Raw genomic sequence first — 12,403 nt, 5'->3', positions numbered from 1 at the left:
AAACATCAAACAAGGATCCGACAAGGACAGAAGCGGAAAACAGAGGGAGAAATAGGGACTCTAATCAGAGGGCAAAATAGGGGACAGGTGTGAAAGAGTAAATGAGGTAGTTAGGAGAATGAGGAACAGCTGGGAGCAGGAACGGAACGATAGAGAGAGAGAGCGAGAGAGGGAGAGAGGGAGGGGGAGAGAGAGGGATAGAAAGAGGGAAAGAACCTAATAAGACCAGCAGAGGGAAACGAATAGAAGGGAAGCACAGGGACAAGACATGATAATCAATGACAAAACATGACAGAAACAGGTTTGTTTGCTATACCTTATTCATGGTTTCCTCGTTCATAAAGGTGGTGGAATTATTATGGGATTAAGTCAAGGTCAGAATATAGCTTACCTGTAGACAAACCTCCACCACACCTTCATTTATTCGATTTCCGTCCCAAACTAATAGCGTGTAAATAGCATGCTTTTTTCATGCTTAAGTTCAAGGTCAGAATATGCATAGAGAGACAAGTGGAAAAAAGGGAATTATGTTCCATTTACGCACACTTAACTCAGGACAAAATTCCCCCCTAACTGAATACAGTAATGCTGCCTAGATTTGTTTTCCTTATGATAAACCCTGTACAATGCAGATGGGATTGATTTCAAACTCACGTTGATGAGCCAGTGAATATTTAATTGGAAGTATTTTAGGATGTCAGCAAAAAGGCTATGACAAGGCAATGCTATTGCAGTATATATATACTGTATATATTTTTTTATCTTGCACAATTTACTTTGTAGATTCACTTTAATATTTTGTCATGGGTAATATTTTATCTTGGTTGATAGTTTGCTGTATAGCCTAAACAGTCCATAATTATTCACTGACCAAAGGCAGTTATAATGAATCCCAATCCTACAAACATGATTAAATCAATGTAATCATTGCCAACTGGATTAGACATGTTATTTTAAGGAACCTTCAATCTCCAACAATAGGATTGGAAACCTGTGCATGACAACAGTGACACACCGCTACATTCAGGGCCATTCCTACACAGGTATTCTGAGAATATAAAACACTAGTGGTAGGCATTTTTTGTAGATACTATAACAAAATTGCTTACCGATTCAAGGATCAAGGTTAACACCACTAAAACATATAATTAACCTACTACTACATAGATGTGTAGCTTGAATGAAGCCTCAACAGCTTAGGTGTACTGTGCTATGATTGGTTAAGAATGTGTAGCACATGGTTTATTATCACCTGTAGTAGCAAGGTGCTGAACAGAAGCGCAGACGGTACAGGCAGGCAACAGGTGGACGGACAAGCCCTGCACAATTGATGGAATGTGGGGTTATTAGAACAAATCCTGTAAAATTGCAACAAATTACTGGTAAGCTTAATTATAATACAATAGAGAATAGCTACTTGTATATTTTTATATGATAAAATAATGATTCAGAATGGTTCTTGAAATTAAAACAAATGTATAGCCTACATAGATTTAGCTGTAAACTATCTGCATGGCTACTGTATATTGCCTAGATTGTATGGCAACTATTGATAATACAGATCAATTGACCTTCTTGAATAAGACACAAGACCAGCACGGCATACATTTACTCACTAGTTATACAATTGCCTCTGTACAAACATACTGAGTCCAATGGGAGTGTCAAGATCAGAAAAAGACATTGACCATGGTGTTGAATATCTGCTCGCAACTTTTAACCTGCTTTATGACAACAAAGTGTTAATCCCCTTATTATGTTATTGCCCCCAGTGCATGTGTATGTTTGAGCAAATCATGCAACAATGTTTACAATATAGTCCTGAATTGATGGAGAATGACACATTTGTTTTTCCATTGTGTGTCAGGTGACTCACCATCACAGACACAAATGGGTTGTATTCAAAATGAGCCAAACCATGAGTAAGCCCTTTGAGCAGTTGACAGGAACGTTGTTCTCGCTAATAAGTATATGTACTTCTATGTCAGAAGTGGTGAGTTGAAGTAATGATTAACTAGATGATCTGAGATCTGTCATTCTGAGGAAATTAGCATGTTGTCACAGCACCTGCGGGACATAGCTAATCTCTGTAAATACTGTACAACAACTGATAATACTGTGTGGTGATAACCTGCATCTATTTTCCCTTCTTTCACCCATAGGGCAGGCTGATCATACACATTGGCATGATAGGGGCATAAGGGTTCAAGTCTTTTGTGTGTCTTGGTTAAACCTCTGAAATATATAACACAAAACACAATGGAGGTTATTCATTTCATATCTTTTGCATATCTCATATCTAGTGAAACATCTATAGGGAACATTGGAATGTGTTATACAGTAGGAGACTGATAACCACAGATAAGACATTTTATTACTTTTCTATCCAGTATCGACTGTATTATTCATTTTTGTCAAACTCTTTTGTTGTGAATCAGAATAGATGAGGCTGTGTGCTCTACATTGTCTGCTTGAGGTGCCACTGCCCTGCTATTTGCATTAGATCAGTCCCGATTGGCACAGATTAAAAGACAATAAACATTATCACGAACATTGTTACATTCAAAATCACATTTCAAGAGCAGATAGAGATTTGGATAGAGATTTTACATAAATGCATGTGGATAGAGGACTTAACTTCCACAGGGAAATGGCCTGGTATGGAGTAACATGACAAATCCTGAGCAGTGAACAGAACAGAACTGCTATTGTCTCTCTACTGACCCACTCAGGTGTTGAAACCACTCCATTTCTTCTAAAACACCCCTCAATCAGGGAGTACTTTATTATGATATCAGACTCTCAGACCATTTAATTAGAGGTTCATATCTCACATCTGTTTGTTTGTTGTGTATTCACACATAATATGGAAAATGGTGTGAAAGACATTGTTCAACAATTACCTGCATCATTCTACATTTTCAAAGGCATAATTTAACAAACAAGCAAGGCTACTTTATCTATCCCAACAGGTATATGGTTAAGTAGGATGTAGAGTTAAGGAGAGATATCATTTGTATTGCCTTTCATTCTTGCTGAAATTGATCCTTCTGAAGGAGATTAGAGTAGTGTGTGCTGTAATCTGAGTCACATGTGACCAGGAAGAGTAGTTAGCTAAAATATCTCACAGAAATAGATTTAGCCAGGATACCCTGACTGTGATATAAAAAGGTTTAGAAAGGTGTGTGTGTGAGAGAGAGTTTGATAGGGAGACAATAGATTATGTGAAACGGATTATAATAATTGATTAGCTAAGTTTTATTTGTGGATAATTAGATAAGAACATGTGAAATAGGAATGTGTGGAATTATCAAAGTACCCAAGTGTAATTAATGAAGTTGTTTTGTATTTATTTTTAACAGAGAGAGAGAAAGGTTTTCTACTACCAACTTCTATTACTACCTTGGACTCCTTCATCCTTACAATGCCAAAGAGTGACACATGGCCGGGTGGTGTCGCCATAGAGACAATGACTGGCATGGACAGTGCAGGTAGCTGTGACAGTGTTGTCAGCATGAACTCTGGATTTGTAAGTACATTTGTTATCCTCACATTTCTCAAGGTATATTCCTGAACCTGCAAAATAAGTTTTGCTAAATACATTTTATGACAAATGACTGCGTCTCACATAGAACTAAACAGCTCAGAATGAACTGAATTGACAATACCGTAAGCGTGTTGTGGGGTTTTAAGTGTTTTTAAATTGGTCTTGTGTGTCTTGCAGAGTGACGATAGCTTTGAGCACCTGTCTGCTGAGGAGAGGGCATGTCTCATGTTCTTGGAAGAGACCATAGAGTCCCTAGAGACTGAGGAGGACAGTGGACTATCCAATGATGAGCCTGACCGCCTGCCCACCCCTGGCAATGTGGCCACCAAGATGGCCCACCTCTCTGCCTCCATGGGCCAAAACAAACTCAACAGTGAGTGACCTGCCCAGGAGGGAATTAGATCCTCTTGAATATCGAAAGCATCTAATGAGAATTTTGTTTCTCTTTCAGATGTATCAAAATATCCCAGAGAGCAGAACGGTTACCTGGTTCCTACTCCGTTCATTCTGGCCAACAGCACCTCCTGCATCCTGCCAAAGGCTAGGCCAGGCATACCCCAAGATAAGGAGAACTCTCTCTCAAAGCCCCAGGTCACTGCCTTGGACAACATGCCATGTCAGGGCAACCACCCTTGTTTACCCCCTGAGGTCAATGTTGTTGTGATTCCCCCTCCGTCAAAGCCCAAAGACTACCCTGGTCAGAGACCACCTCCTTCACCAAGAGGCCCTCTGTCCTATGAAGCCCTAGTGCATCTGAGGAAGAGTGCCTCCATGAAGAGAACCCCTCAAAGTCCCACAGCTGAGACCAGAGACTGGAACAGGCAGCCCTCTGCATCAGACATACCCATTCACCCGCATCATGGAAGCACACCCAGAGGCCGCTCAGTCACCCCAGCCCAAGGGATACTCCCCCGGGAGCCCAGCAAGCACAAGGCCAGTCCTCCAGTCGTGTTCCCCAAAAAAAAAGAAATCCCTTCCCACATTGCTGTGAATACCCAAAGGGATACTGCTAACCCCACTACAGACTCCAGTGCCCCTTCCTTGGGCTCATTGCCCAGGGACAGGCGTTTGTCGGACCCACAGAAGGTGAGAAATGATGCCTTACAAAAGCTGGGGCTCCTGAGAGACAATAATGAGTCACAACCTGAGCCTGTTACGCCCCTGTGCACCTCCAAATCTCACTCCTCCTTGGAACTAACTTCAGCCCGTGTGGGAGTCAAAGCTCCACCTCATGGTAACCCAACAAGAAGCCAGCCCTCAACTACCTCCCAGGGACCCAGAGAATCTAACAGCAGGCCAGTAAAAAGCAGCAGCAGCTTCCTCCATCGCTCTAGTGAGGAGCAGCCCACCGCCCCCCTCTCACACCCGTCCAAACCCAGTGGGGTCAAAGCTGCCACCCTGGAGCGCTCAGGGATGGGGCTTGGGAGCTACATGGCCGACCATGGGATACATTCCGATCCCTGCTCCGCCACCCTGGGCAGCCAGAGGGAGGGTGGACGTTGCACCCCATCTGCTCCCAACAAAGCCTCAGAACAGGTGGAAACAACCCCCGCTGCTCAGCCAGTGTCCCCCCACAAGACCCTGCACTGCCCAGGCTTCAGTGTGGTGATGATGCCCAGCATGGGAGAAGACAGACGAGAGGCACTTAGGAAGCTGGGGCTGCTGAAAGACTAGGCCCGGAGAGAAGGCAGCCAGAATATCTGCCCAGTGGATAAACAGATATACAGAGGGTATCAAATGAAACACACTTCCACCACCTTAGGGAGGGAAGCAGACAAAAGTGGGGATTGAACCGATTTCTGTAAATATTTTGAGCATTGAACATGCTGGCTTTTCAGGAAAGACTGGCCTCTTTCTTCCGTTTCTCTCTTTAAGAGAGTACTGCAGTTTAATTTACTCAGTAGTTCCGGGCAATTAACTGTCATTTAGTTTCAATAATTTGAATTCCATTTTGTTCAGTTTTTTTCTTCTTCTGTAAGCTCAATATAAACATTGCACAGTTTCTCTAGCGATAAAGCAGATCAAGCCTGAACTGTGTGAAGCCTGAACTGAACTGTGGAGAGTTGTAGTTTCCAACAGGCCAATATTCTACATAGTTACGGCCAATATTCTACATAGAAAACATGGTAATTAACTACAATGATGATAATCCATTGCGCCTACTTGTCCGTCTGTGTGTTTGTTTTACGCCTGTTACGTTGCGTTAGTGTGTGGCAGACACAGAGGGCAAGAGAAGAGACAGAAGAATGCTCGATCAGAAGGGATAGAGAGTAGTTGCTTCGGGAGTTATATCTACCTAAAAATATTTGATCTAAGTATGCCTTATTTACTTTGAAGAACTACTAAAATAGTGATTAAGTCAGACAGCATAGGCAGCAGCTATATATAAACCGAACCGACCTCAAAAAGCACTAATTTACTGTTACCGCAATTTAATTTTCATGTCAGTTGTTTAACAACATTATATTTTTACATTGTTTTTCTATGATTTTGTTGTCGCAGAATCAGTCACTGAACACTCTTTTAAAGCAGATCAGAGAAGTGTCTATCATAATTATTCACCCCCTTACATGTAGTTGCTTTACAAAGTGGGATTTAAAGGGATTTATTGTGATTTTTTTTGTCATTGATCTACAGAAAATACTCTATAACATCAAAGTGAAAAGAAAATTATATAAATGTTTACAAATAAACAAAAATACATAACTAAAATGTATTGGTTATATAAGTATTCAACCCATATGTTATGGAAAACCTAAGTAATAATTCAACCACAAAGGCCAGAGAGGTTTTCCAATGCCTTGCAAAGAAGGGCACCAATTGGTAGATGGGTAAAAGAAAGCAGACACTGAATATCCTTTTAAGCATGGTGAGGTTATTAATTAGGCTTTGGATGGTGTATCAATACACTAACTACCAAGATACAGGCGCCTTCCTAACTGAGTTGCCAGAGAGGAAGGAAACTGCTCAGGGATTTCACCATGCCAATGGGGATTTTATAACAGTTACAGAGGATAATGGCTGTGATAGAAGAAAACTGAGGATGGATTAACATTATTGTAGTTACTCCACAATACTAACCTAAATGACAGAGTGAAAAGAAGAAAGACTGTACAGAAAAATATGTCAAAGGAATTAACTTTTTGTTTTGAATACAAACCCAACACATCTCTGAGTGCCACTCTCCATATTTTCAAACATGGTGGTGGCTGCATCATGATATGGGTATGCTCGTAATTGGCAGGGATGGGAGTTTTTCAGGATAAAAAGAAACGGAGTGGAGCTAAGCACTGGTAAAATCATAGAGGAAAACCTGGTTTAGTCTCCTTTCCACCAGACACTGGGAGACAATTTCCCCTTTCAGCAGGACAATAACCTAAAACACAAGGCCAAATATACACTGGAGTTGCTTACCAAGACCACATTGAATGTTCCTGAGTACAGTTTTGACTTAAATCGTCTTGAAAATCTATGGCAAGACTTGAAAATAGCTGTCTAGCAATGATCAACAACAAACTTGACAGAGCTTGAAGAATTTTGAAAAGAATAATGGCATAATATGGCATAATCCAAGTGTGCACAGCACTAAGTGGCCGATTCGGACCCTAGTTAAGCGCGTGTAAATGGAACCCGCTATTCATTTGGGGTGGAGATCTAATAAATGAAGGTGTGGCGGAGGTGTGTCTACAGATATAGCGTATTCTGATCTTGACTTAATTCCCTAACAATTCCACCACCTTTACACGTGAGGAAACCATAAATAAGGTCTAGCGAACCCACCAATTCCAAGTGGAAAAAGGATCTCCTTAATTTTTCCCGATAGAAATAATGCTATTTTCCATGCAATGTAATTTACAACTTGTTAAGAGCTATTGATAAGATCTAGGTAAATGAGTAATCTGTTTGGCTAAGGGAATTGTAAATATAAATCACACTTGTTTTAGATCTCTTTTACTTTATAATCGCTGGAGACAAATGTGAAACCAGTCATATGGCAGCAAACAGGAGCATATCAACATACCCAAGGTAAAGTTTATGAATTGTTGTGCCATTATGCAAACTGTAAATTGTAAGGGCTTTTAACTTGCGGGGATGGGCACTCTCGAATGTCTTAATTATAGGCTACCCAGACTTTCTCTGTTTCCTATTTCTAGCATTTTAATAGCCACTATCAGTATTGATTGTCAGTAGGCCTAATAACCACACATATTCAACTGTCAATTTCCTGTTAGTTCCCTTCAGATGGTAAAGCCTAGTTATCATTCCATTTAATTACATTGTTTCGTTTACCTTCATTTGCTTCCTCTGTAAACGGCGTCATGATCGTGTGGTTGTTGCTGAAGATCATTAGTGACAATTGATGATATATAAAAATAAATGTAAGCTAATTAAATCATTATGGCACAGCGCGCAGACCAAGCCGTAACAGTTTGAACCTGACGCATGGCGCAATACTTGGCCGTGTCGTCACACAGTTCCATGGTTTGTGTTCCATGGTTTGTGCAGGCAATAGACGAGGGTATAGCCTACTATTGTACACTATTCCCCCTATTATAATTCTACTGTATATACAGTAATCTTTCAACATTACTATGGATTGAGGAACTGAATGTGACAATTTTCAGAATGAATCAAACCACCATTTTCTTTCTTTTGTGCGTAAAGGCTCTCCAAACCTGTTTTTTATGATTCTAAAGTATTTTCCTTAACCTAAATAATCTACAAGATCAGAGTATTTTTTGATCTACCAATTGGTGCTGAAACAGAGAAGAATATGCATATATTTAGATGGCTTTCTTTCATTGATACCTAATATTCTGAAGCCGTTCTCTCGATATATTCTAGTGAGTCTGTCAACAAAATTCAAACTAAAAGGTACACCTTCTTTAAAGGGATGGCTTAAGATAAATGTACTGAAAACCCTATTGAATGAAAACTCCACGGGAAAATCTGTTGGCCAGCAAGTGGGAGGATTTTCAGGGTTTGAATGACATTTATTCAGAGCGCACAAGGCAGCCATACCTGCAGAGCGCATTAAGCGACTGAATAAGGTAAGTCTGAACACCAAATATGTGGGAAAGTCAAATTCCTAAGTCTGAATCGGCCCCTATGAGACTTACCCAAGAAGTATACCCAAACGGTGTTCTATAAAGAAGACTCACAGCAGTAATCACTGCCAAAGGTGTTTCTAAGATCCCACTGGGCAAAACAGTTTGAACCCCCAAAAAATCTATGTGATAACATTGAATCAACGTGGAAAACTAATTGAATTTGCAAAAAGTAATCAACGCAAGGACATTTTGTATTCTTTCACCCAACTTTTAACATAAATCCAATGACGTGGTGATATATATATTCACGAAGTCACGAAGTTGACAACTCAACCAAATGTAAATCAAAACTGACGTCTGTGCCCAGTGGGATGTATTGTCTCAGGGGGGTGAATACTTATTTAATGGAAGATATATTTGTTTTTTATTTTAATTCATTAAAAAAAAAATGTAAATGGTATTTTTATTTCACTTTGACATTATTTTGTGTAAATCGTTGAAGAAAAAAATTACAATTAAATACATTGTAATCCCACTTTGTAACACAATAAAATGTGAGGAAATCCAAGGGGGGGGGGGGATACTTATGATAGGCACTTTAACAGGCGTATCATATTTAACAGGCGTAACAGACTTCATTCGTGGTTGAGATGTGAACGTATTTGATCATACACTTAAACATGTTGGACTATTTTGTGTCAGATGACCATTTCCTTTCCATTTTTTTCCTGACTGAGCTTCCCGTTGTTAAATTACAGCCATTTGTTTTTCCTCCAACCCTCACAACCCAATCATAGAATAGGTTTTGTACAAAAAGACAAATAATTATTTATACAGGTACTTTCCACCAGCTTTACCTTTCTCTGCCTCAGTGCACCCTCCTCTCCTCTTACAGACTAGTCATACTACTCATTTTACACATGCCACTTTCGCAATGAGAAAGCCTACTCAGCTGTCTGTGTGTTATCGGATTATCTTGGACTGCACCTCTATGTGAACCTGTCCTACTGAACAAACCAGTGCTTTCTTTTCTGTGGTGCTCATTCCTAATGTCCAAACAGCTCTTTCATTTCATGGTCACAACATCACTGTTGCTATGGTTCCACTTCAGTGTTATCTCTCAGTGAGGTATTATTGTAGTGGAGCTGTATCCATGTCTGAGTGGAGTACTTTGCATATGATGGTGTCACCTCTCTCAACTGAAACACCTGCCACCGGTCAAGTCATATTGAACAATTGATGGAAAAATCGATCCATTAACCAAGTGGGAAACACAATACAGAGAAATAAAAAATAAATGATTTGATTAATCGATCTTCAGACTAAATGGACACCCCCCAAGTGATGTTCCATTGTGATGGCAATTTACAGTATGTGGGTAGGGATATTAAAGGGATAGTTCACCCAAATTACAAAACCCTGTAAACAGTCTATGGACAAGGTATGACAGCAATCCATGCTTTGGTTGTGTTTACCTGGTTTCAAATGCTAACTGCTCGCATTTATGGCACAAATCCAATGCAAGTCAATGGTACCTATATTAGTATTTTCATGTTTCATATCCAAATCATCTTAAAGTATCTACAAATGTATTGTGTAACTCAATTAAGTTAGTTAAAGATGTCGACATGAAGCGTGGAAAGGCTAATGTACAGTGTCTTCAGAAAGTACTCACACCCCTTGACTTTCCACATATTGTTGTGCTACAGCCTGAATTTATAATGATACAATTTCGATTTTGGGTCTCTGGCCTTTATACAATACACCGTAATTTTTTTAAGTGGAATTGTTTTTAGATATTTTTACAAATTTATAAAAAAGAAAAAGCTGAAATGTCTTCAATATGTATTAATCCCATTTGTTATGGCAAGCATAAATAAGTTCAGGAGTAAACATTTGCTTAACAAGTTACATAAGTTGCATGGACTCACTCTGTGCAATAATAGTATTTAACATGATGTTTGAATGACTACCTCATCTCTGTACCCCACGCATACAATTATCTTTAAAGTCGAACAGTGAATTTCAACCAATTTCAACCACAAAGACCAGGGAGGTTTTCCAATGCCTAGGAAATAAGGGCACCTATTTGTAGATGGGTAAAAAAAAAATATATATATTAAAGGCAGACATTGAATATGCCTTTGGGCATGGTGAAGTTATTAATTACACTTTGGGTGGAGTATCATACACCCAGTCACTACAAAGAAACAGGTGTCCTTCCTAACTCAGTTGCCCGAGAGGAAAGAAACCGGTCAGGGACTTAACGATGAGGCCAGAAATGTATTAACCAATATTTAAAACTAGGCAAGTCAGTCAAGAACAAATTCATATTTACAACGATGGCCTACCCCGGCCAAACCCGGATAACAATGGGCCGCCCTATGGGACTCCCAATCACGGCCGGTTGTGATAGAGCCTGGAATCAAACCAGGGTCTGCAGTGATGCCTCTAGCGCTGAGATGCAGTGCCTTAGACCGCTGCGCCACTCAGGAGCAGCAGGGACTTTAAAACAGTTACAGAGTTTAATGGCTGTGATAGGAGAAAACAGAGGATGGATCAACAACATTGTACTTACTCCACAATACTAACCTAAATGACAGAGTGAAAAGATGAAGCCTGTACAGAATAAAAATATTCCAGAACATGCATCCTGTTTGCAATAAGGCACTAAAGTAAAACTGCAAAAACGTTTTAACGTCAACAGTGAAGATCCGACTCTGGGATGCTGGCCTTCTAGGAAGAGTTCCTCTGTCCAGTGTCTGTTCTTTTGCCCATCTTAATCTTTTCTTTTTATTGGCCAGTCTGAGAAATGGCTAGAAGGCCAGCATCCCGGAGTCGCCTCTTCACTGTTGACATTGAGACTGGTGTTTTGCGGGTACTATTTAATGAAGCTGCCAGTTGAGGACTTGAGGCGTATGTTTCTCAAACTAGACACTCTAATGTACTGTCCTCTTGCTCAGTTGTGCACCGGGGCCTCCCACTCTTTCTATTCTGGTTAAAGCCAGTTTGTGCTGTTCTGTGAAGGGAGTAGTACACAGCGTTGTACGAGATCTTCAGTTTCTTAGCAATTTCTCGCATGGATTACCTTCATTTCTCAGAACAAGAATAGACTGACGAGTTTCAGTAGAAAGTTCTTTGTTTCTGGACATTTTGAGCCTGTAATCGAACCCACAAATGCTGATGCTCCAGATACTCAACCAGTCTAAAGAAGGCCAGTTTTATTGCTTCTTTTATCAGTACAACAGTTTTCAGCTGTGCTAACATAATTGCAAAAGGGTTTTCTAATGATCAATTAGCCTTTTAAAATGATAAACCTGGATTAGCTAACACAACGTGCCATTGGAACACAGGAGTGATGGTTGCTGATAATGGGCCTATGTACGCCTATGTAGATATTCCATTTAAAAAAATCCACTGTTTCCAGCTACAATAGTCATTTACAACATTATCGTCTACACTGTAGTTCTGATCAATTTGATGTTATTTTAATGGATAAAAAAGTGATTTTCTTTAAAAAACAAGGACATTTCTAAGCGACCCCAAATTTTTGAACGGTAGTGTAAATCGGCTTGAAAATCTATGACAAGACTTGAAAATGGATGTCTAGCAGTGATCAACAACCAACTTGACAGAGCTTGAAGAATTTTTTAAGAATAATGTGCAAATAAATATTGTACAATCCAGGTGTGCAAAGTGCTTAGAGAATTACCCAGAAAGAGTCACAGCTGTAAATTGTTGCCAAAGGTGATTCTAACATTCACACCCAGAGGTGTGAATACTTATGTAAATGAGATATTTCTGT

General features: G+C 39.9%; 1 protein-coding gene across 1 annotated transcript; it reads left to right on the top strand.

Moving 5' to 3' along the window:
* Nucleotides 1–3,469: 3,469 nt before the first annotated feature.
* LOC120020566 (specifically androgen-regulated gene protein-like) lies at nt 3,470–5,221 on the top strand. The gene is made up of 3 exons (XM_038964274.1): nt 3,470–3,529; nt 3,725–3,920; nt 3,999–5,221. Exons 1-3 carry the CDS (start codon nt 3,470–3,472, stop codon nt 5,219–5,221), a joined length of 1,479 nt encoding a protein of 492 aa, XP_038820202.1.
* Nucleotides 5,222–12,403: the final 7,182 nt, after the last annotated feature.

Source organism: Salvelinus namaycush, chromosome 2 (assembly GCF_016432855.1).
Source record: "Salvelinus namaycush isolate Seneca chromosome 2, SaNama_1.0, whole genome shotgun sequence".
NCBI classification, from domain to species: Eukaryota; Metazoa; Chordata; class Actinopteri; order Salmoniformes; family Salmonidae; genus Salvelinus; species Salvelinus namaycush.
This window is presented reverse-complemented; position numbering and strand designations above follow the sequence as displayed.

Bases quoted from the DNA above. Each gene is read 5' to 3' on its own strand.
- LOC120020566 (XM_038964274.1), top strand. From the start codon at position 3,470: ATGACTGGCATGGACAGTGCAGGTAGCTGTGACAGTGTTGTCAGCATG. The intron at 3,530-3,724 runs GTAAGTACATTT...TGTGTCTTGCAG, and splicing joins TCAGCATGAACTCTGGATTT to AGTGACGATAGCTTTGAGCA. The intron at 3,921-3,998 runs GTGAGTGACCTG...TTTCTCTTTCAG, and splicing joins GGGCCAAAACAAACTCAACA to ATGTATCAAAATATCCCAGA.